The sequence below is a fragment of the Caloenas nicobarica genome, chromosome 2 (genome assembly GCF_036013445.1).
Source record: "Caloenas nicobarica isolate bCalNic1 chromosome 2, bCalNic1.hap1, whole genome shotgun sequence".
Classification (NCBI taxonomy): domain Eukaryota; kingdom Metazoa; phylum Chordata; class Aves; order Columbiformes; family Columbidae; genus Caloenas; species Caloenas nicobarica.
The window spans coordinates 137,218,292-137,240,007 of record NC_088246.1 but is presented as its reverse complement, the minus strand read 5'-3'; the positions used below and the strand labels follow the sequence as shown (position 1 = coordinate 137,240,007).

The 21,716-nt window shown below is 37.8% G+C and overlaps 2 protein-coding genes across 7 annotated transcripts in view; one reads left to right on the top strand and one right to left on the bottom strand.

Annotated features, from left to right (window-relative positions):
- CNGB3 (cyclic nucleotide gated channel subunit beta 3) overlaps nt 1-1,429 on the top strand; it is a 64,389-nt gene extending 62,960 nt beyond the window's left edge. Inside the window, exon 18 of the mRNA XM_065630256.1 lies at nt 358-1,429. Within this exon, the coding sequence (XP_065486328.1) occupies nt 358-600 (243 nt within the window). The 3' untranslated portion in view covers nt 601-1,429. The remainder of the gene's footprint in view (nt 1-357) is intronic.
- CPNE3 (copine 3) overlaps nt 1-21,716 on the bottom strand; it is a 133,000-nt gene that overhangs the window by 100,607 nt on the left and 10,677 nt on the right. For 4 of the 6 annotated variants that reach the window (XR_010605708.1, XR_010605710.1, XR_010605709.1 and 1 more), the window contains exons 7-16: nt 20,583-20,672; nt 18,958-18,975; nt 17,027-17,125; nt 14,284-14,370; nt 13,641-13,700; nt 12,581-12,714; nt 12,082-12,136; nt 11,933-11,984; nt 11,165-11,298; nt 8,694-8,930 (exon numbers count right to left, since the gene is read on the bottom strand). Coding sequence is in view for 3 of the 6 variants with exons in the window: in XM_065627170.1 (XP_065483242.1) it covers nt 8,694-8,930; nt 11,165-11,298; nt 11,933-11,984; nt 12,082-12,136; nt 12,581-12,714; nt 13,641-13,700; nt 14,284-14,370; nt 17,027-17,125; nt 18,958-18,975; nt 20,583-20,672 (966 nt within the window). In the remaining 3 variants the exon portion in view is untranslated. Of the gene's footprint in view, nt 1-3,651; nt 6,608-8,693; nt 8,931-11,164; nt 11,299-11,932; nt 11,985-12,081; nt 12,137-12,580; nt 12,715-13,640; nt 13,701-14,283; nt 14,371-17,026; nt 17,126-18,957; nt 18,976-20,582; nt 20,673-21,716 lie in introns of those variants that run through there. The other 2 variants (XM_065627168.1, XM_065627169.1) reach the window with 2 other exon arrangements.

Here is a 21,716-nt window from a genome sequence, read left to right as displayed (position 1 = left end):
ATATGTCAAGATTTAGATAACACTTTTCCTTTCTGTACTAGTGTAAGTACATAAATGAAGGCAAGACCTAAGGAAGGGTTGTGTGCCCCAAAATGCACTTGTTTCATCCTGCTGTATTTATAAGCAGATACTATTACTATCCACAAGCTTTTACCAGGTCTTATGTTGACATTCTGATTCTGAAATTGCATTTTTCATTTAGAAACTGATTTTCAGCATCTAAATGCAAATTTACCTATGGTTGCCTACCATTAATCACAGTGTCCATGCTGTGCCTTTCCACTGCATATTACAGAACATAAATACTTCCTGAATTTCTTCTGCAGCATTGGAAAACATGTAACTTCTTGTTTCTAGGAAACTCAAACTGAAGCAGAGAAAAAGCCTGAAGAAGAGAAGAAATCCGTGGAGCCGGCGGCCACGTCTGCACCCCCACCTGCACAAAAGGAAGAGCCAAATACAGATGCTAAATCTAAACCACCTGCAGTTATGCAAAGAGGAACCAGTAAAGAGTCTCTGATCATTAGTATGTCTCCATCCCCCAGAGCAGGAGAAGGAGAGATCCTTAAAGTTGAAGTTAAAGAGAAAAAAAATACATAGATGGTGCTTTGGGCTGTGGCCCCATCTATTGTCTTGCTGAATTCAGAAGTCTAGTGTGGCTCTGCTTTTGGGTACAAAAGATTAAAAGTAGAGACCACTCAAGAGAAAAATCTACCAACAACCCCTCTTCCTCCTCTCCTGAGACAACCAGACAAATTATTTATATAACTACCCCTTAACGGAGCTTCTGGTGTAATAGGAATTAGAGCTCGGACAGTATTTTAGGACCACTTGTTTCTTGTTTAATCCATGCCCTCCTTTATCTCTTACTCTGTCTTGTTCCTGCCTCTCCTCTTGCCTCTCCTGTTTATCCTCACTTTCTTATTGCTGTTCCTGTTGCTCAATTTGCTTTTAATTTTTGTATGCATTCTTTTCTATTTTCTTTTCTGGTTTCCCATCATTATCCTTTTTTTTGTTACTGCCCTACTGTTGCTGAAGTTACTCAACTTTCTCTCAATGCTTCTCTCTCCTCCTGTTATACTTCTAATAAGCGACCTGCCTTTGTGACCAGGGTGGCTCAGTGCAGAAAGCTGTGATGCCGCGTGTTGGGATGTTTTAGCTTGGACAGAGGGCTACAAAACAAAACCATTGTCAAAAGATAAAAACCAAAAAATACAAAAGGGGGAAGTGGATTGGAGAATTATTGCCAGCCTTTTGAAAGCACGAGAATCTGTTCCAGTTGTCTTTGACTCTGGTGAATAACCATGGCAAAGACTTGGATGTTCACTGCCCCTGACCCCAGGGGTGACCTTTAACTTTGGGCTGCTGACTTACACATTTGATCTTCTCAAGGGGTTGGGCATTAATAATGCTCTCGGAAGAGCAAGCAGTTGACACTAGCCACTTCAAAAATAAAGGCTGTTGTACAAAAAGCAAGACTCACACTTTCTGTCTGTGTGGTGGATAGCTTCAACCAATGCTCCAGTTCTTCACCCTCATCATAGACCTCGATTGATGGCGCAAGCTGCGGCCCATCACCGGGGCTGACCCACATCTCACCTGTGAACTGAAGTGAAGCCTTTCCCAGTGCCACAGCTCCCTGACAAGGAGCTCCCACACCATCAGCCTTGTGTGCTGACTCAGCAGAGAAAGAGATGCGATACTAAACCAAAGGCTGAAGCTGTGTTTTAAGCTTAATTATCAATCTTTTCTCTTCCGCGGGTTTGCGTCTCCTCTCTCTCCCTATTCACTTTCAGTCCTCACAGGATGAACAGCTCTGGGAACTAAAACCATCATGCGGAGGCCAAGCCAAGAAATGCTAAGGGCAGGCTTCACAGCTGCTCAGCTGACCAGCCAACCAAGGCAGGCACCATGCCAAAACCAAACAATTCACTTTGCAGGCTATATATGGTCCTGCAGGCTACGCATTCTGCGGGCCTGCTCTTTAAAGCCTTTGAACTTCCTTCATCACAGGCCAAGGTGGCAGCCCAACAAGAATCAGTGGGAGCTTTGCCTGAGTAAAAGCCAGGTGATTGAATTCTAGATGTTGCGTATTCCACACATCCTCTGACATGACAAATCCCCAAATCTCTTTCAAAAAGAAAGTTTTGTCACATTAGCAGTGAGGTCAAGATTCAATTGCTATACAGGAAGAACCATCTTTATTTCTTTGTTACTTGTTAATTGATTTGTAAGAAAAAAGGATGTCACAACAGAGGTAGAAAATAAGAAGCGGTATAAAAAATTATTCATCTACTGCACATCCAGGAACATCTCAATAAAATCTCAAAATCAGAAATATTGCAGAAATGCTTCACAAATGAGGCCTTCTGCAAATAGTAATGATCTATGTATTTATTACAATATATGGTTCTCATCTCTTTTTTTTGAGAGAGTTGTTAAAACATTACCGAAGGGGGAAGAAAAACCCATAAACCCCCCTTTTTAACATTTTTGTATGAATGAGTAAAGCACACTCTCATTGCAACAGATCCAATTCCTTTCTGCCTACACAAGTGCTACCAAGATAACTTCAAACATTTTCACCGTTGGCATATTTAAGTTCATCAGTCACTCACTGACGTAAATTACAAAGTAGGGGCTGAGGCGGCGGCAGCATCACGCTGCAGCGACGGAGCATCCCACGAGTTGCTGCTTTGCTACAGCTCTTAACAGCTCAGGATCAGCCTGTCAGTTCTGTCTGCTAAATTACCAAATGATGCACAGCTCTCAAGTTCTTAGACCCAAAACGAAAGAGCAGAAATGTCAGTGTTTGCAGAAGATCATGGCCACACAGAGGTAGCATCCATCTGTTTTTTTGTTGTTGGAGTATTCTTCCCTTTCCAGAATTCCTCCATTTTTAGGGGTGGGCAGGGGCAGGAAGGGTTCAGGAATCCACATTGCAAGTATTTATAAGGTTTCCACCAGAAAGAATGACACAAGAAAGGTCAAGATGTAAGATGTAGTAAATCCTTTCAGGAACTAATTCTACCCTGATGATTCCTGACTGGTGGAAACGTTGACTGAATTACTCTGGAGCACTTAGAAGACACAACTTCGAGTATCAAAGCTCACTCAGGTTCTGTACAGCATCACACTCTGCTGCAACGCTTGTCTCTAGTATCTTTGTTTCCAAATAAAGTATCTCAGACTTGACTACACTTGAATGTAAAGAAATTGAACGGTGGAATATGACAAAGTATTTGAAAACTAAAAATAACCAAATCTCCATACCTCTCTACTTAAAATGTAGATGCTGTTCTGAAGAAAAGTTTGGGAAAAGCTGATAATAATTGTCTGAAATAGCATGCACAGGAGAACTCTAAAGTGACAAAGAACATGAAACACTCACTGCTGAAACTGTCCAATTTCAGACTATCTTCTTGCTAAAAGCCATTTTGAGATGTTTCATGAAATATACTCTGCACATTCATAACCATGGAGTGAATAAGCATTTTTCCTCTCATCTGATAACGCTTGTAAATCTGAGCTGTTCAGCTTGTGGAATACTCAGAGGAACTGCAAAAGCAGCACTTAGCATGATACAGGCAATGCTTAATACAAAAGCACAATGGAAAAATAGTATACTGAAATTATATTTTTAATGCATAGGCATAGTAAATGAGTTAACTTCATCAGAACTGAAATACATAGGAAGGTAAAAAATTCTTGTTACAGGTTATTTCTCTGCTGTACATATGTATATATTACGACTATTAAATGGCAAAAAGCATCGGATTATAAAAAGTGCTGTACATCATTTTTATCACAAGGTGGTGCCAGTGACCTACAAGCACATTGACTTTCCAACAAATTGACAATATTTTGCTTTGTACCCTCAAGCTAATCAGGCATTGTTAACATGTAAAACAAAACAAAGAAAAAATGGCAAAACAACAAAATAACTCCCCTCCCTCTTGAGTCTCAATCTGCTGCATTCTGTGACTCCGAATGTTGCTCCAGCCTAACTTGGAAGTTTCCAAATTTCCCCACAAGCTGTTTACTGTGCACCTCTAAGAGAAGTTATACTGGGAAAATTATTCTTGCTGCTGTCAGGTCTGAAACACTTTTCTTTTACACAGAACAGGGCGCATTGAGAAGAAGGTGTCATTGCTAAGCTGCTTAATTCCCTAAGCTTGAGTAACATAGGGGTACTTTTACAACAAATGATCATGAATTCTCTACTGTAGGCACATAATACAGACAAAAGAGTTTATGTATTTTATATGCAGCAGATATTTAAAATAATAACAGCTATTAACATACTTAAATGCATTTAAATGCACTTCCATGGCAACTTAAAACAGAATTGGTAACAGAACTCCAATACAGCACTATACTTTTGGCAGACAGCTCACAGGAACTTCAGTAGTACCCAATACTCCTATCAGTAGTACTCATCCATATCAGTGAACCTTGACAAACATTAATACCCCCATCCAGTTCTCTCTATACATGGAGCAAGTAGCTGTGAAACAGTTTATTGTTCCAAAAATCATACAATATCAATGTGCAGCAGTGTGATTTATGTTCATTATAACTACTTCCTTGATCTTTATATTTTGTGTTGTGTATTTGGCATGACACTTCATCATAATTTATATATAAAGTAGTAAGATGACTGTATATTTTTATATAAACAAGCAAATGAATTAGATTTCAAAAAAGAAAGAGCTTGGCTTAATATGAAACAAAAATCTCTTTCTTAGTATTCCACTACCGAAACTGTTTAGGACCCCCTTCCACCAAGGAAAATGGAGTGGAGAGTAACACATATAGGCATGACTGACAACTAGTCAGCTGTCTACAAAACATCTGGTATGTTTTACAGGATGTATAAGACAATCTCAATACATACATTTTTCATCCACCAATGTTTATGTGAATTCAGATTTTTGACAGGATTGTATCTGTATAAAAAAAAAAAAGGCAGAGCACCTCCAGCAACTAAAAAAGTCACATATATTATGACCTGGTGCCATCTGGAGTGCTCAAGGATGATAAAATTAGTGTTAGTCCATTCTGTTCTGACATGTTACAACTAGACCATTCAAAATCAGATCAGTCGGACGTTTAACACTAAACCACTTCAAACGTGAAACTGCAAAATTAACGTTCAGGATGGGCATTTTGGAAGTGATAAATGAGACCTTTACATCCACCTATGTTACACATACTAACAGGATCAGAATTGATCCTCAATGCCGCATGCAGCTGGGAGACTAGAACGCTTCATCTTTCCACTAAGCAACACAACATGATTTTTACACTTCTTGTAAATGGTGAATAAAAAGCTCGAGCCAAGAAAATAAACCAGAAATTATTTGCCCCAGGGAAATGAAACATGATTACAGGATTAGATCTTATAGACTTTCTTATGTCTTCCTACTGGGAGGCAAAAAGCAAGATTGCATTTTTGCAGGCACTTTTCATTAGAGAGCTCATTAGAAAGAAGCATGATTCAAAATACAACAAAACCAATATAAATTGGGTAGCACTTTCAAGATCTGTCTTTGCTTGAAAATATGCAGACACAACCTTTTTACCTGAAAAGTGCATTCCCACTTCACAAAAAGCCCTTTAAAGATCAATAGTCATGACTGTTTTATGAAAAAAACCTAAACTCAACCACAATAAAATGTGGACATTCTGCTTTCCAGCACAGTACACAATGAAACACTCAGCTTTTACAGTCCTCAAAAGCCAACAGTATTCTTCTGAGATGTCAGAGGTTTACCTTGATTCACACTATTTATTCCTCTACTACCTTAAGGGACTGCACTCTATGAAAGAGTATATACTTTAATGACTTATTGGCTCATGTTCACACAGGCCCAATCCCAGGCACTGGCTAAAGGCACTGAGGTGGCAAATGTGACACAGGCACGCAAGGAGGGGCCCTGCGTTCTGTTCTGGCCCTCGTCTCATTCTGAAACTCCTCTGACAAAATTGTGCTATGGTGGCTTAATAGACACTGATGCCTGAAGTACTGCAGGTTCGTTGAAGTACATAGAAACTTTTACCTGGTTGGTGGGATACATCCTCTTTTTCATTTCTGGCTAGCTTTATGATCACTGAGAAACCGCAGTCCCTGGTGTTGATCCCCACAAAAGTAACTGAACACTCCCACTGGCCATATTCATCGAACGGGCAGCTGCTCCCCTTCCAGCTGTTTCCCCTCTTCTCTCTGCATATTCAACCTCTTTTTTTCCCCCCACTCTTCAAAATAAAATGCATCCACATAAGCACCGTCTCTCAAATGAACATCAAATATTAACACAATAACAACTATGGCCCTTGAAAGGCACACTTGGCAAAGTGATTTGCAGGCAAAAGCTAACAGACATGACCATACAGTGGTGTGTGCATACACGTAGACAGAAGCATCTCGAGAACCAAAGTCTGTAGATAAGCAAGGAAAGCAAGCACGAAGTCTCGGCTGCCCTGCTCAGCCCATTCACTTTGCAGCAGGATTCCTGGGAGGCTGCAGTTTGTAGGTGCTGAAGTAGTTCACCACTTGCTGAGGGACTTCTGCCAGGACACACTGCGCCAGAGCTTCTTTTGGAGACTTATAAAAAAAGAACATCAAGTTTCAGTTTCCATCAACTGTTAACGGAGATCCTAAGATGGGTAACAAGCACCTCCTCCATTAGGCCAATTTAAAGTCTGACATTTTATAGAGGAATTTACGCAGTGCCCTTGTGGGACAGATGGAAGCTTCCCTGACATCTTCACCATCTCATTCCCATTCCCGGGCACCAGCTATCTGCCATGTACCGCCACAGGAACAGGAGCTGGGTGTGCAAAGGGTTTGCCATGTCTGAAGATACCTCTTGTCATATGAAATACACATAGAGGGCAGATGTTACAGTTCAGCCAGGTAAACACACTTCCACTATCTGCCCAAGGTGACCCTTCATGGGCTTGTCTCAGCATCTGCAAACCAATTCTCATTCACAATATCTGTCCTGCTACAGAGCAGCTCTCCCAGAGATACTGTTTTTACTGAAAGTCTAAGTACCCATGGGGAAAAAAAGCATCTCTTCTTCCAGAAACTGAAAGCATTTGAATATATAATTTTATACTGAACATTGACCCTAGTTAATCCACACCCAAGCACACTATTCAGTAAGCATATTCTGTATTCATTTTGCTCTCCTTCCTCCTTTCAGTTTGCCCAAGTTGCTCTGAGATTAGACAAAGAACTTGTTTCAAAAGTAAACACAAAAATACGGAGCAAAATAAGAAGGCATAAGGAGTATGAGTAACACGGTTAATACTAAGAAACAAAAAAAAATTAGAACATATTGGGATGGTGTCCTGGTTTTGTTAAAAACAAGACCAGTTCTCTCTTAGTGAATTTTCCTTTCAGTTAAGTTCTTCTAAGTACCTTCTAAGTAACTGCACTTTTCTTCTAAGTAACTGCATGTTTTTCAGACACTGTGCTCCAAAGCTGATGACCAATGGAATGCAGAAGAAGCTCATGTTTAGATTTATTACTACGGTAACCAAGGTTAACTGATAAGGGGACGTATTTGCAAGGAGGGGCGGACAGAACAGGTGACTAAAACTGACCAACTGAGTATTCCACCCCATACACGTCATACACCCTATAAAAGAGGGTGACCATGAGGGTCTCGCTCTCTTCAACCATGGCCAGCATCTGAAGAGGACCCTGCCAGTTGTGCCTGTGATCCAAGGCCTGAATCCAGTTCTGGTTTGCTGTGAAGTCCCGCCCAGGACTTCCAGGGAGGGGTTAAACACCACTCTACCCCAGACATTCAAGATTGGTTTTGTGTATTTTGTATCATTTTCTCTATCTATTAGTAGCATTAGTAAAGCCTTTAAAACCTTTCCAACTTGAAGTCTCCCTTCCTCCTTATCACTTTTTCCTGTCTAAGGGGAGGGTGAGTGAAGGGGTGACAGTGAGCATCTGCCACAGTTTATTGTCACCTTGCAATTAAACCTTGACAGACGGAAGTAAAAATATTCATCTTACATTCCCCATCCTGAGCATTTTTTTAATCAATTTTTTCCAGCGATATGATATTTAAAAGTCAGACTATATTAGCCTGTGCATATTTTATCGGGTTCTACAGCAAAAAAAAAAAAATCAGGACTCCATTCTTTCACTGCCTGGGGTTTTTTTTAGTCTATTTGCTTTAATGACAATGAAAACTATCACCACTATTGTGCCCACACACGGCTTCTACTGATTATGACCTCTGTGATTTAGTCTTGAATTTTACCCCTGCTCTAAAATGTGAGACTAATCCACACGTACAAATAGGCATCCACAATAAAAAACACTTCCATAAGAACAAAAGCACAGTAAGTTGTTCTTCCCAAATGAAAACCACATTCGCATAATCAAGTCTGAGGGAGATTTACAAACGTCATTCTCCTGCAACAACCTGTCAGAAATGCAGCACTCAAACCAGAAACACACCCTTTTAAAACATGAACCAGCTCACCTAATGTAAATTTTACAGCTGCTGAAGTATTATTTTTTTTTTATCATTTGATAAAAAACTTCTCAGACTTCAGAGTTCATTTTGGAGACACTGCAGAAGCTTAGGACTATAAGTAGGATATCCTAGCAAACCCAGCATGCCTCTACAATATTCATTAATCACACCATTAAGATTACTTACATTTTGAAACTTTCTGAATGGCACAAACTGGACAATGTCTCTGACAGCTGGTTCTCCTGACGAGGACCTAAGAACTCCATTGTCACCATCAAGAAACTCCATAGCATCGAAGTCTGCTCCTCCAACACCAACAATTATAATGGACATGGGCAATTTTGATGCATTAACTATAGCAGTTCGAGTTTGATCAAGGTCTGTTATCACACCATCCGTTATGATCAGAAGTATAAAGTATTGCTGTCAAGTCAATAAACACCGTGTTATGACAAAGAAATAGAAAACACGCAGGTATGTACATATAGAAAAATGAACATACGGACTACACACTGTTGTCACTTTGAGCACATTCAATGCACTCACTGAATTTCACAATCAAACATTTAAGTTGTGGTCAGGCTTCATCTGTACGGTCCAAATAAATTTATAAGGCAAACATAGTCAATCTTTTAAAAGGAGTCATCTTTAAAAGCCACCTCCCAAAAACTCGATGGCATCACCCCTTCTTCTCTCCAAAAGCCCCAGACAAACCAACAGTTAACCTATCTTCTGAGTATTTATCCTAGGATAGAAGGCAGTTTATTGAGGTTTTGGACAGAGGAGAGATTTATTGAGGATCTGGACAGAGGCTGGTACCAAGGTGTCAGGAGCTATATACCCTCCATTTCTTTGTTAGCTTACTTAATTCTCTCTCTCAGCTACCTGTGAAACTCGTGTTTCCTTTCTGGTCTATCAATACCTTTATGAAATGCTGCCTTTCGCTTGATTCAGTTAAGAGCAAGATGAACAAAGTGTTCTACCAAGGGTAATGGAACAGGCTTTCATTTTTTCAGTGTCTTCCTAAAATCCTAAATATAGACAAAACCACATTTTTTGCCAAAAAACCAGCATGACCATTTTCAAATTCCTTTAATCATGTTTTCTAGCTGCTTTATGAAGTTAATTACCAAGGCATCTCAGACCATTTTGCAGTACTTTGGTAATTTATTCAAGCACCACTTGAGTTACTTCCACTATAGTGCCAGGGCTTCTAAAAGCTGGCATCTTAGCTTCTGTTCTGGATTGAAGTGTCAAGAACAAGCTAGAAGTACAAAGTTCAGAAACTGTCAAACACTTTTCAGACTTCAGGTCTTCTCTCAGTTGGTTCATTTCAGATGATTACTGGAGAGCACAAATTGAAGTTCCAAAGGTACTACCAGTATTCTTAGAAGTCTTCCTCTTCAGTACTTTGCTACCCATCTTCCCTTATTTGTCTCCAAAATAATTGGTTGTCCCTCATCTCCTGTGTTCAGGTATCAGCTTTTCTCATTGCTTCCCACCACTCCATTTCCCTACTCCAACAAGAATGTCTACAAAGCAACCATGATCAGAGAAGGCTACGACCAGCAGGATGACGGTACATCATGCTGGATTTATTTCTCTCTTCTTATACTTCCCACATACTCGAAAAAAAAAAACAACTCCAAAACTGAAAGCCAACTCAAAGTATCTACGATATGCATTAAATGCCAAGCCAGCAAACTTTCTTCAATATATTCTTTCAGGCAATAAAAATAAATCTCTTGCTAGGGATATTGCACTCTCAGGAAAAAAAAAAAAGAAAAAAAGAGTACAAGAAGTTTTGCTACTTTCATAATACATATTGATGGCAGTTGATACTGAAAGACTACCAAGGCAAAACCTTACAAACCTCTTGGCATATGAAAATCCATAACTCTTTTCCAAATTGGTTTGCACAGGTACATTTGTATGCAAAAATAATTAATTTTATTTTCTGACTTTACACGACCTCTGAGATAACAGTATGTGCTGTCATCAATGATTTAGGGTATTTATGGCTTTGGATCTGCTGATGTCGCAGGGATTATTGTCTAAATGATTTGATACTCAAGACTTGCTCTTCAGACTTCCTATTTCTTAATATGCTCAACAACTCACACATACAATCTTAACAGGGAGGAGGGCACAGCACCATACAGCACCCAAAGCTTTATAGTACAGACAGTTAATTGTCTATGTTAGTACTGAGGTGTCAGGAGCTATATATCCTCCATTTCTTTGTTACCTTACTTAATTCTCTCTCTCAACTATCTGACGTGAAACAAGGTCTATTTTTTTTCCCAGGTGAGATAAAATAACTCTCCTACATGCAAAGGCTTAAATTAGATGCTAACACCTTTATAGCACTGTAATAGCTTTGAACAGAAGATTCTATAAAGGTGCCATGTATTTTTAAGTTGATACTTCAAATCCAAAGAGTTTATTTAGTTAGTTTAGGAGAGAATTGTTATGTACAATCTGCAAAAATCAATTAGCTTTATCTCATTTTAAGGGTACCAAACACCAATCCACAAGGTACATGGCCAGCTGTTTAAACAAGTATACTTGTAAGCTTAAAAGAGAAAAATAATATTTATAAACTAGAAGGGAAAGAAAAAGTAAGAAAAATACACACACTACCATAAAGAACTTACAGATGCTGTTTGCTGTTGTGTAGCTGCAGCAGCAAATCTTGCCACATGATTTATAATTGGAGAAAAATTTGTTGGCCCATATAACTTCACTTGAGGAAGACAAGCCCGATATGCATCAACAATGCCTTGGATTCCTAGAGAACACAAATAGATCATATTAATTTTTCACACTCGATCTTCCTAAAACACTGTATATATCATGTATTTAAAGAGATTATGAAAAGACTTAAAATTAACCATGATTAAAAAAAAATGATACGTGAGCAATGGAGGCCTTCAGCTTGACCAGTGCTTAACACCCATGCTTAACATGCTTGGCTTTTTGCAAATAGAAGGGCCAATTACCATACACTCAAGTGCATGTAGCTGAATTATAACAGTTCTCTTCTCCTGGAAGCTTGTGGCAGTTCATAGTGTGATCAGAGAGGCCACACTGAACAGGCACTAGAAGTTTCATACTCAAACCAGACCACTCCACACCTGCAGCGAAGCAGAACGAAGAGGTTTGACAACATGAGGGAACCGTTCACAGCTCACCTCTGCTGTGCCTTGGCTGTTTAAAACACGTCTTTCATACACCGTTACAGAAGAGAGACCAAATGCTATTTTTAATAACTAAGAAAATGGTTATAAAATTCTTTCCTGCTACACAACTAAACTCATTATTTAATTAGAACAACATGCTTCACAGTTCACCTTTCAAGTGTTTTTATCCCTTCACTTTCGACGTTTTATTCTCTAGGTCTGCTGTTACTTTCTCAGACTTACCATTACAGAATGGGTTTGATGGGTTAAAATTTATTGGGAATTCATGTGACACCTGTCAACACACAAAAGACATAGTCAGGACTGTATATACAATCTCCTCTTGAAGTGCTTTTAGTTGTCTTATGCAGTGCATTTACATATTCCATTACCTGAAAGGAAGGAGGAATTTGTGCACCAAATCCAAAGGCTGGAAACATCTTATCTCTAAAAAAGCAATTTTGAGAAAATGAAGTGAGTGACTTTCTTTAAATGCTGATATAGTTCAGTAAGTTTAGCTAATTAGTGCTGCTTTTGATCAGTAAAAATGCTGCCTATTAAGCACTAAAAGGCAAAATTAAATAGAAGTTCCCCCCTGTAATTGTTTCTAGGACCAAAACCAGTCTTTAACACCAAATCGGCAAGAATGCAAGCATTTATTTAAATTAATGCTGCTCTTTACAGCACAGATGAAAAGCCTTACTTGTCTGCTGTAAACATAAGCTTCTGGTTGTGATTGTGCAGTAATTACGAAATCCTTTTTAACTCTACATTTCAGCTCAGAAGTTTCATTCCAATGTATCTGTTGGCATCTTCGACACTGGTTTAAGAAAATACCACAGAAATCTACACACATATAAAAAATTATTTAAATAAAAATCTAAAACTCACGTATCATAATCCTGAATGACCATTCCCACAGACCAAATGGCTGTCAGGTATTCATTAACTCCATTAGGGCTGAGGTAATGCAGAGAGTCTGGAGAGCGAGGGTCTCCATTGGAGCCTGTAAAATCTATCCCCACCTGTCAAATGCAATATTTATATCAAATCACTGTTAGACGTAAGAATATGCTTCTTATCTCTGGCAAAGCCAAAGAGAAAATCATGGACAAGTTGTAAACAGTCACTACCAGGACATCTACAAATCTATCAGGCACAATACTTAGATGCAGGTTTCTTGGAATATTAACACGCTTACAGCAACGCCACTACAAAACCAGCAGAAGTTCTGCATCTCTCAGAAGGGCTGAAATGACTGTCGTGTGTCAGGTTTTCACTATGTTTACTTTCAGTTACCATTCACAGCAGCTCTCCAACAGCTGTTAAATTAATTTCATCCTGTATCTTGCCATACACGTCTTTCCTCTCAGACATACAACCAGCGGGCACTACAGAAGCCCTAGCAATAGATCCGTCTCTGTCTGACCCAATGGGTCTTCTCTGCTTTGGTGATGAGGCATATTACTGGGTTAAAGACATCTTACTGTTATTTGTGCTGCACTTGGTTCACAAATTATATAACTTAAGGGTCCTAACCCATATGATTCTCTATATGTTGCTTTTATTAAGCAAAGGGCCTTGAAAACCACCATCAAGTGCAAAAGTGAAATCTTTGGTCAGAGGAAGGAAGAAGGGGGAAAAAAAAAGCTCTTATGAAAAGGAAACTTGAAATAAATCAGAGAACTGTAAATTTCTGCTTGGTCTCCCATCCAGACAGCTCAGTTAGTTCCTAACAAATGTAACAAAGTTCAGAACTTTGTGCCATGAGTAAAGAAAATAATGTTTCCTAAACAGACTAGATGGACTCTGGCAAAATGGCTTCCTCCCTTCCATGCTAGAGAACAAAAACAAACAAACAAATAATCAACTCAAGAGCACATGCAATCAATGATATACTTCAGTTTGTTCTAAAACTCAAAAGCTACTTTATATGAGCAATTTAACTTACTGTGAAATTCAGCTGACACCCACCCATGATGTAATCAAGGAACGTACATTCTACTATGATCTAAAAATGGAAATTAAAACCAGAAATTAACTTTTTTTTTTTTAATGGGAGAAAAACAGTATTATTGCAGCAATTTTTGAGGTTCCAGATTTGTTATCTTTACCCAAAGACAACAAAGCAAAGCACTGCTTTTACTGTATAGATACCCCACCCACCCACTGCAGTGAGGATATTTGCAGCGTGCTTCAGAATCAGGCCTTTCACAAAATTACAGGCAGGCAACAAAGCAGCTCCAAAAGCACTATCATTTATAAAACAACATATTATGACAGACTTAACAGATTTATTTTACCATAAAATGGTGAGCTGGGAAGTGCAGAGGTTCGGGAATGGCCTTACAAATGGTAAGCAACCTTTGCCATGTAGATGGCATCTTCAAGAGAAAGTGAGGAGGCAGGAAGACAGACACGTGATTCAGCTGTCAATCTGTCTCCTCATATGATTCAGAGCCCTTAAATATTTACTTTACCTGGAACTTCCAGACATTTCAAAGTTTCCTACAGTTTGAGGGTAAAAGCATACTAGATGACAATTGTTAAGCCGAAACACTTAAAAAACAGTCATAGCAGAATATATTACTGACCTCACAGTGCTTAACGCTCACAATACCGGAGTTTTTATAGTTTTTTTTCTTCTGTCTCTTCTTTTCATTGATGCACTCAAATTCAACCTGCGTGAAGGCAAACAAATCCAAAAGAAGCACTATAAATATTATTTCCACAACAAATTTAAAAATTCTTTATTCTAGGATTGATACTTTGGGCTTGTATTAAAAATGCAGTTTATTTCACTATCAAAAAAAAATTAAACCCAGTCTGCCCAAAATCAGCAAGAAAAACCTCATTATCAAGACAGAAATCCTCTCTTACCCAAAGGCTTACAAAAATGTTTGTTTAAACAACTGCATTTCTACCAGACGAAGAAATCCTGTACCATCTTCCCTCTGAGAATCCTGCTAACAACTTTCTCTTTGGTAAAGACAGAGTGATTCAGGCAAAGCTTCACTGTTTCCAGCAGCCACGGCAGTAATGCACAAAAAGAAAAGGTTTATTTTTAAGCTTTCCAAACTCAGTTGTTGGGGCTTCATCAACTAAGCCAACACCCTAACCTCCAAGTGCAATCACCAGGTAGTCAGGTCAAGCAGCTCCTGCCATCACATAGCATATCTGGTGCACAAGCAGTCTGAGGAGATATTCCAGACACACCTCCTGTCTCTGTCAGAAATAGGTTCCGCTGCTTTGGTTTAAGTTAAATAAGTTCTAAAAAGTGATCTTGCAATTAATCTCAAGCAAAAAAGCACTGACAAGGCCAGTATCTGAGAAGTCTACATGTCTCTTCTTTATCTTCTCTTTTTTGGACATTTCACCACCAGCATCTTTCTATGTGGTCTTTCAGGGTTGTCTTGTATTATGTCAGTTGCTGAGGTTCTCACTAATAATGGCCATGGGACACATGGGATGTATAATCTTTCAAGTACATGTTACAATCTTCCAACCAGTGCACACTGACAGCATGCCTGGAGGGAAGATACACCTTAAGGGACCGGGGCGGGGGGAAAAATTCTCCAGAGAATGAGAAGCCACCCATTCACTCCGGTCATGCAAGATCAGCTTCTTCAGCGACTAAGGACGCAGAGTCACACCTGCGTTCACCTCAAGTAAACTTGAAAGAAGTTGTGCCAAATCTGCCACAGGTACAGCTGATGTCAGAACTGTGGGAGTAACTGAAGATCACACATGGAATATATAAAGCCAAATTCTAATATGCAGTGGAAATATTTTACAGACATTATCAAATTAATCAGATCACGCAGGATTACAGGTTAGTTAAAGTAGAGGAAGCCTGGAGCACATTATTTGTGTTGGTTTTTATCTTCACTTCATCTTACTGACACAACAATAACTTGCTTAGAATAGGTACAGCCACAGTTCTCATGAAACCAACTTTCTTAAAGCATTTTCCAAACTAGCACAGGCAAATTATAACTTAAAGTACCTTTTCTTTAAATTCACAAGAGACTGCACCTGCTATGCTACTAGGGGAGCAATGAAAACAGATATTTGTATTCCCAAGAAGCCTTTACACAACAGATTTCACGCTGCACAGGAACTCCCTGTCACAGTTCTTAGAAAAATATGTGCCTGAAAATGTGAACATAGAGACCTGCTAGGTTTGCCTAATTTACAATACTGCTCTATAACAAAAGTGCAAGTTAGCAAGATGTTTCTTTTTTTAAAAATTCATAAAATCTTCATTAAAAAAGCAGAAAAAATGATTTTATGAAATCCTCCTGCTCCCTCGTGTTTTTTTTTTTGCATGCTTTAATTACAATAATAAGGATCACTGTCAGCATTGAAAGCTGAACTGACACCATCTACCCCCAGAAAATCTAGAAAAAAAGAGAAAAACACCTAAGAGCTCCAACTAGGCATACGATATGAGTCCAAAATTCCTTACAAACATTATAAAACCTTAAGAGGCATTAAACTGAACCATACATAACTCAAAATGAATTCAGAAACCGGTATTTAGAAGAAAAGCATAGCAGGGCACAAAGCAGCAATTGAAAAACCACTACAGTCAAGGCTGACTCTTCATATTCAACAGCTCTGAAGGATTAAGTACAAATGCAACACTCAAGATGTTAGAAAAGTACAAGCAGACACTCACTATATCCCATTATTATTAATGCAGGAGCAGTTCTGCAGGTTTTACAGAAACAAAGGAAAAAATGGTGAATGATTTTAACAACATACATGACCATAAACCAGACTTTCACGCTAAGGTTGGTACACTAACCTTCCTCAAAATTTAACCTTGCCTATTAAAACGTTTGCAAATTATTACAGTTTGTAAGAACAGGAAGGGTAATTTCACTTTAAAGAAGAGCCATCTAAGGCAACACATTCAATTGCATTTTCATGCAGTGCTTTAAATGTCATTTTTTTTCATATTCACTAGAATACGCATGATTGTTGATAAGTGCCACACTTGAAATAAAGTAATGAGTAAAATCTGCCTTTTAACTGCAGTGACATTGGTAGTGTATTCTTTGATACTCCCAATTCTTTGATTTCTGTATTGTAATGATTAATGAAATTAATTTGTGATGACAGCTGGGTATTTAAAAACTGTAACCAAGATATTCATCCTAGGAAAGTGGATGAATAACATAAATGCTGAGTCAGCCGCAAATACAGTAGATTGTTGATGTGTAGCCTAACTCAGCTTCAATACCTACAAGACAAGTGACATAAGTTTTACTCCAGAATGAGTAGATCAGCTTATCAAGGACACGGAGGCAGTTCAGACTGTGTAAGACTTACAGGTGAGGACCTTGACGCTTCCTTCAGTTTTGACATTGTAGTTTGAAAACTTCCTATGAGATCATGAGACCCATCACTGTCATAGTCGTAGCACTCAACCTAAAATGAAGCATTATTCAGTGTTAGTAACAGAAATGGCCATACAAAAGCAATAAACACTGCAATGGCATTTCTTGTTCAGGCATATCTGAACGTCCAAAAACATACTTAAATTTCTTATATCACGGAGATTTTTCTCACACTGCAGTCTTAGAACTGAACAGAGTTGCATCTAAAAATTACAGATCAAGATTGGGTAAAAGCCAATATACCCGGTTTCAGATCAGATCTTCCACTTAAGCGAAGGAAGAGACAAGAATACTAAGCAGTGCCAGCTCCTGCGTAAGCAGGTAACAGCAATTATACTGAACTATGTTTTAGGAGTGAGGAAGTGTTAAGAAGAAGAGGAAAACTATCTAAGTTTTTTTACTGTCCTCACAGATTAAGAGACTTTGTTAAATTTCCCTAATACCTCTGAAAAACTTTCTCTGAGCATCCAGGTAAAAACTTAGTAAATCAGCTATTCAGTGATCACAAAAGTTATATTAATTCTTTTATATTACTTTATCAATCTTCGAGATAACTCAGAATTTAAAAGTAGATGAAGGTTCAGCCCTAAAACTAGAGAGATGACTTGATTTTTTTTTTTTAAGATTAGCAAATTTAAACAGTCACTATGACCCATACTTCATGGATCTGAATGTCAACTAAAATCCCTTTTTTCCTGTATTCAATGTTTAAGGCAAATTTTTACTATGCAATACATGCATCTTTTAACATGACAACCCACCAAAGAAGGCAGAACAAGGGAAAAATACACTTTTTGTGTGTGTTTGAAAGCTTATCAGTTTGAGTGAGCATCATTTTACCACTCTTATAGTGTCCTCAATTTTTGTTTTTAAAAAGCTCAACTTAGGAATGCACCCCAACTGTCTTTCTAGATAAAAAGCTTGGTATTTATCTATAATAGCATATGCTAATTCCATCCACTCCTGATATTTTTATTTCAGTTTAGCAACAGAGACATGCTAGCTAACTTAATCAAATCACAGAAAACAAATTAAAATAAAAATTAAAAAATAACAATAACAAAGTCAAAGTAGGAATCCCCTATTATTTGGAATCAAAACAAACTCCAAGAAAAACTTTTCTGAATATATATGGCTTAAACTGAACAGCCATTTTCACATCCATTTTTCCAGACTGAAAAAATCCTACGTTATATTCAAGAAACAATTTAGATTACTGCTTGCCCACTTCATTTAGGAATAACGAAGTAAAGCAAACAATAAATACAGTTAAGCTTCTGAGAGGAATTAGCTTTCTGAAAACAAACGGTAATGCTGAAGTACAAAATATGATGTGTAGATTGCAAGCTCTACACTGTGCAGAACACACCTCTATGTTGCGGTTTGCACTACTCCAACATTTTGAATGCACAAAAAATAAATAAAATGCATGCACATGCACTGAATAGCAACTTAAATCTCATACAAGCAGCCACAGTGCCAACAGACCAATGTTAATGGCAGATGCTGTGTAAAAATTATTTTGAATGCCATAAATTAAGCCAATCAAATACTCAGCCAAGTGCTTCAGTACCTGAAATTCAGAACTGAAGACATGTCCTGAGCCAAAAGTTATGATACCTGTTCACGGTTAGCAGTTATTTCTTTGTCCTTTTAAAGGGATTAAAGTTTGTCTTGCTGAATATATTTGACCCATCTAACCCAATTTTCAACACTTACTGCAGGCAAGACAGAAATATTTCTTTTGTTCCATGTATGCTCTCCTGGACATGCAATAGCGCAAGGGAACCATGGGATAAAATTGCATATGTATATATTTTCCCCAGCAAAACTAGGCATGCTTGCTCCAGATGAAAGACTCACATTTTCAGCACAGAAAGACTTCACCGATTGCAAACACACACGGAATACAGCAGTAAATCCAGAAGATAAAGAATTGACTTGGTTTGTGCATTGCTGGGGATACACAAACTAAGCCATTAAACAGGTGAAAAGCCACTCACTATGGAAAAGTTGGTGTTTTTACTTACTATGACAAACAGCCCATTATGTGTGCAACTGTGCGCATATAAAACTGTTAAAAAGTATTGCTTAATCCTTCAACAACATTATAATACAATTCCGTCTACATTTTAATGTTTGAAGTGATAGCTCCCAGATTTCTAAGTTAAGACATAATCCTACCATCTGTCTGCAAGTCCATAACAACTTCAAGTAAAATCTGTTTCCTCTGGAAATAAACCTGCACTTCTAAGTTAAGACTCCAAAGAACAGACTTTATTAAAATGACAATAGATCTGACGATAACTCCATCTTAATGGATAATATTTTAATAAATGGTCTATACTTTTAGTATGGCTGTTTACTGAAAAAAAGAAATATATTTACAGAAAAATAAGAGCTGTCATAGTTATTTGGTGGAAAAGGGAAGCAGAAAGGAATGAGAAGGAGAAAAAACACAGAAGCAGCAAAGGAAGCAAGTTGTGGGCTTGTAAAGTTGTTCATTAGTCTACTCTATAATTACGTATTTAAATTTAGACAGGTGCTTTTAACACCCAGACCCCTGTGGCTATTAAGCATTTTCCAGTACTGCCTCAAGTCATATGACTAAAATCTGTCACATGCAGATCATGCTCTTATTTTTCCTTCCTAGAGAAAGAACAGCAAGTATAGTGGTTTGACTCATTTGATTTTGGTTGTGTTTTTTGGTTGTGTGGTTTTTTTCTTTTGTTTGGTTGGTTGGTTTTGGTTGTTTTTTTTTAAATGCTAAAATACCAGGTTCCTAACATGTTTATAATAGCTTATAAATGGCACTTGGATTGGTTGTTTAACTTCCCCTAAAGGGAATTCCTGAAGAAAAACATATAGAAGTTAAACATAATCTAATCAAGATAAGATTTGAAGATAGAAAGAGTTAAAAACCAGTCCTGGTAAAACTATCACTTCATAGGTTAGGTTGACTCTCTGACCAAGTTTCATCTGAGAAAAGTTGCTACATCTGGTATCCACAAGATATATCTGGTCTACATCTGTTATCTCAGCTAGTCTATTAAGCGTAATTAATTGTATCAGGTAGTATATTAAGAATTTCATTAGTGTTCCCTGTTACACCCATAACAAAGCATTACAAGATCCTCAACATACAGCAAAGCATATTCCAGCCTTTACCACGCATCTTTCACTATACAGTGTCTTAACACCACCAATATTGGCTGATGCAACACTAAAAACTGCATAATTTAAATGAGGACATTTCAAAACTACTTATGATCAACTGGTTTCCCGGACTTTCAAAGACCATCTTTTACCAGATAATACATCACAAACCTGAGATTGCTTTTTCCTAAAGCACGCGTATATCTCTGTGACTTTCAAATAAGAATAAAAACCAAAAAGAGGCTATAACTAGTATAACACATCTTCCATTTATTACATATCTTACTTTTATTTCCACATGTTGATTCATACATACATTTCATATACACTACCTTGATTGACTTATCCATGTCACTGTAACACAGAGAATTGAGAGAGATTTTGAAGGGTCTCCAAACAGGATTCAGGTTGTTTTTAATAACCTGTAAAAAAAAAAAAGTCAAGAGTAGTGTTGTTCACAAGAGTGGAAAGTAGTTACTGTAATTGGTGATACAAAAATCATGGCATGAAAGAAAGTTAACCAACGCTGCTGTCACTCCCTTCCTGCAATCCAAATCCAAACGTACACGACATAAACAAACTAAACATTCCCAACATGCAGAACTATTGCCCAAAAGAGATGACATCCTTCAACTCCTTATCCTTCTACTTATGATCTACTTTATCATTCAGCTCCTATACCGCAAAAAGTTAAATTTCTTTATTTTTACATAAGTATTGGTGGGGTTTTTTTAATAAGCACACACATATATACATACACATAAACATATATAAAAGCATGACTTACCAAAAAAATATGGATAAAGATTACACCAGAATTTCTTAATACATCAGTGCCCTGGAGATTGCAATTCACTCCAGTGTATATTTATTCTGACATGCTACTTACGGAAATGTTCCCTCAATAAATTCATTATATAGTTAAGTAGAAATAGTGCACAAGGAAAAAAAAAAGACACCCTGCCCCACACAGTCTCTCAAGCTGAATGCTAAATAAGTGATATTTAAGAATAATACTGAAGGATCTTCAGAATTTGTTAACTGGAAAGTACCTGTAATATACCCAATACACCAAATAATGATCTTAAAAAGCACAAGAAAATACACGTAACGTGCAATACTTACTTAATCATACTTGTAATAGTAATACTTATACTTCCAGCACTGTAGGAGTGCAGAGAAAAAAGATTCTCTTTTGAAAATGAAACCAGTAAATAATAGTTAGTAACATGAAAAGGTTTTTAAAACCTGCAACATAAAAATATAATCCTCCAGACAGTTCCAGGCTGGAACAGTAAATTCTGGATCCATTACTGTAATTGAAGACAACTGTAATCCTCATAGAAAAGATACATTTTACATAGAAGAACCACCTCATGAGAGAAACTGGTTTTATACATCTGACATAAAAAGGATTTGACCTTCTTCAACATCTGTGCTTCAAAATTAACATGGTCACTGCTTTG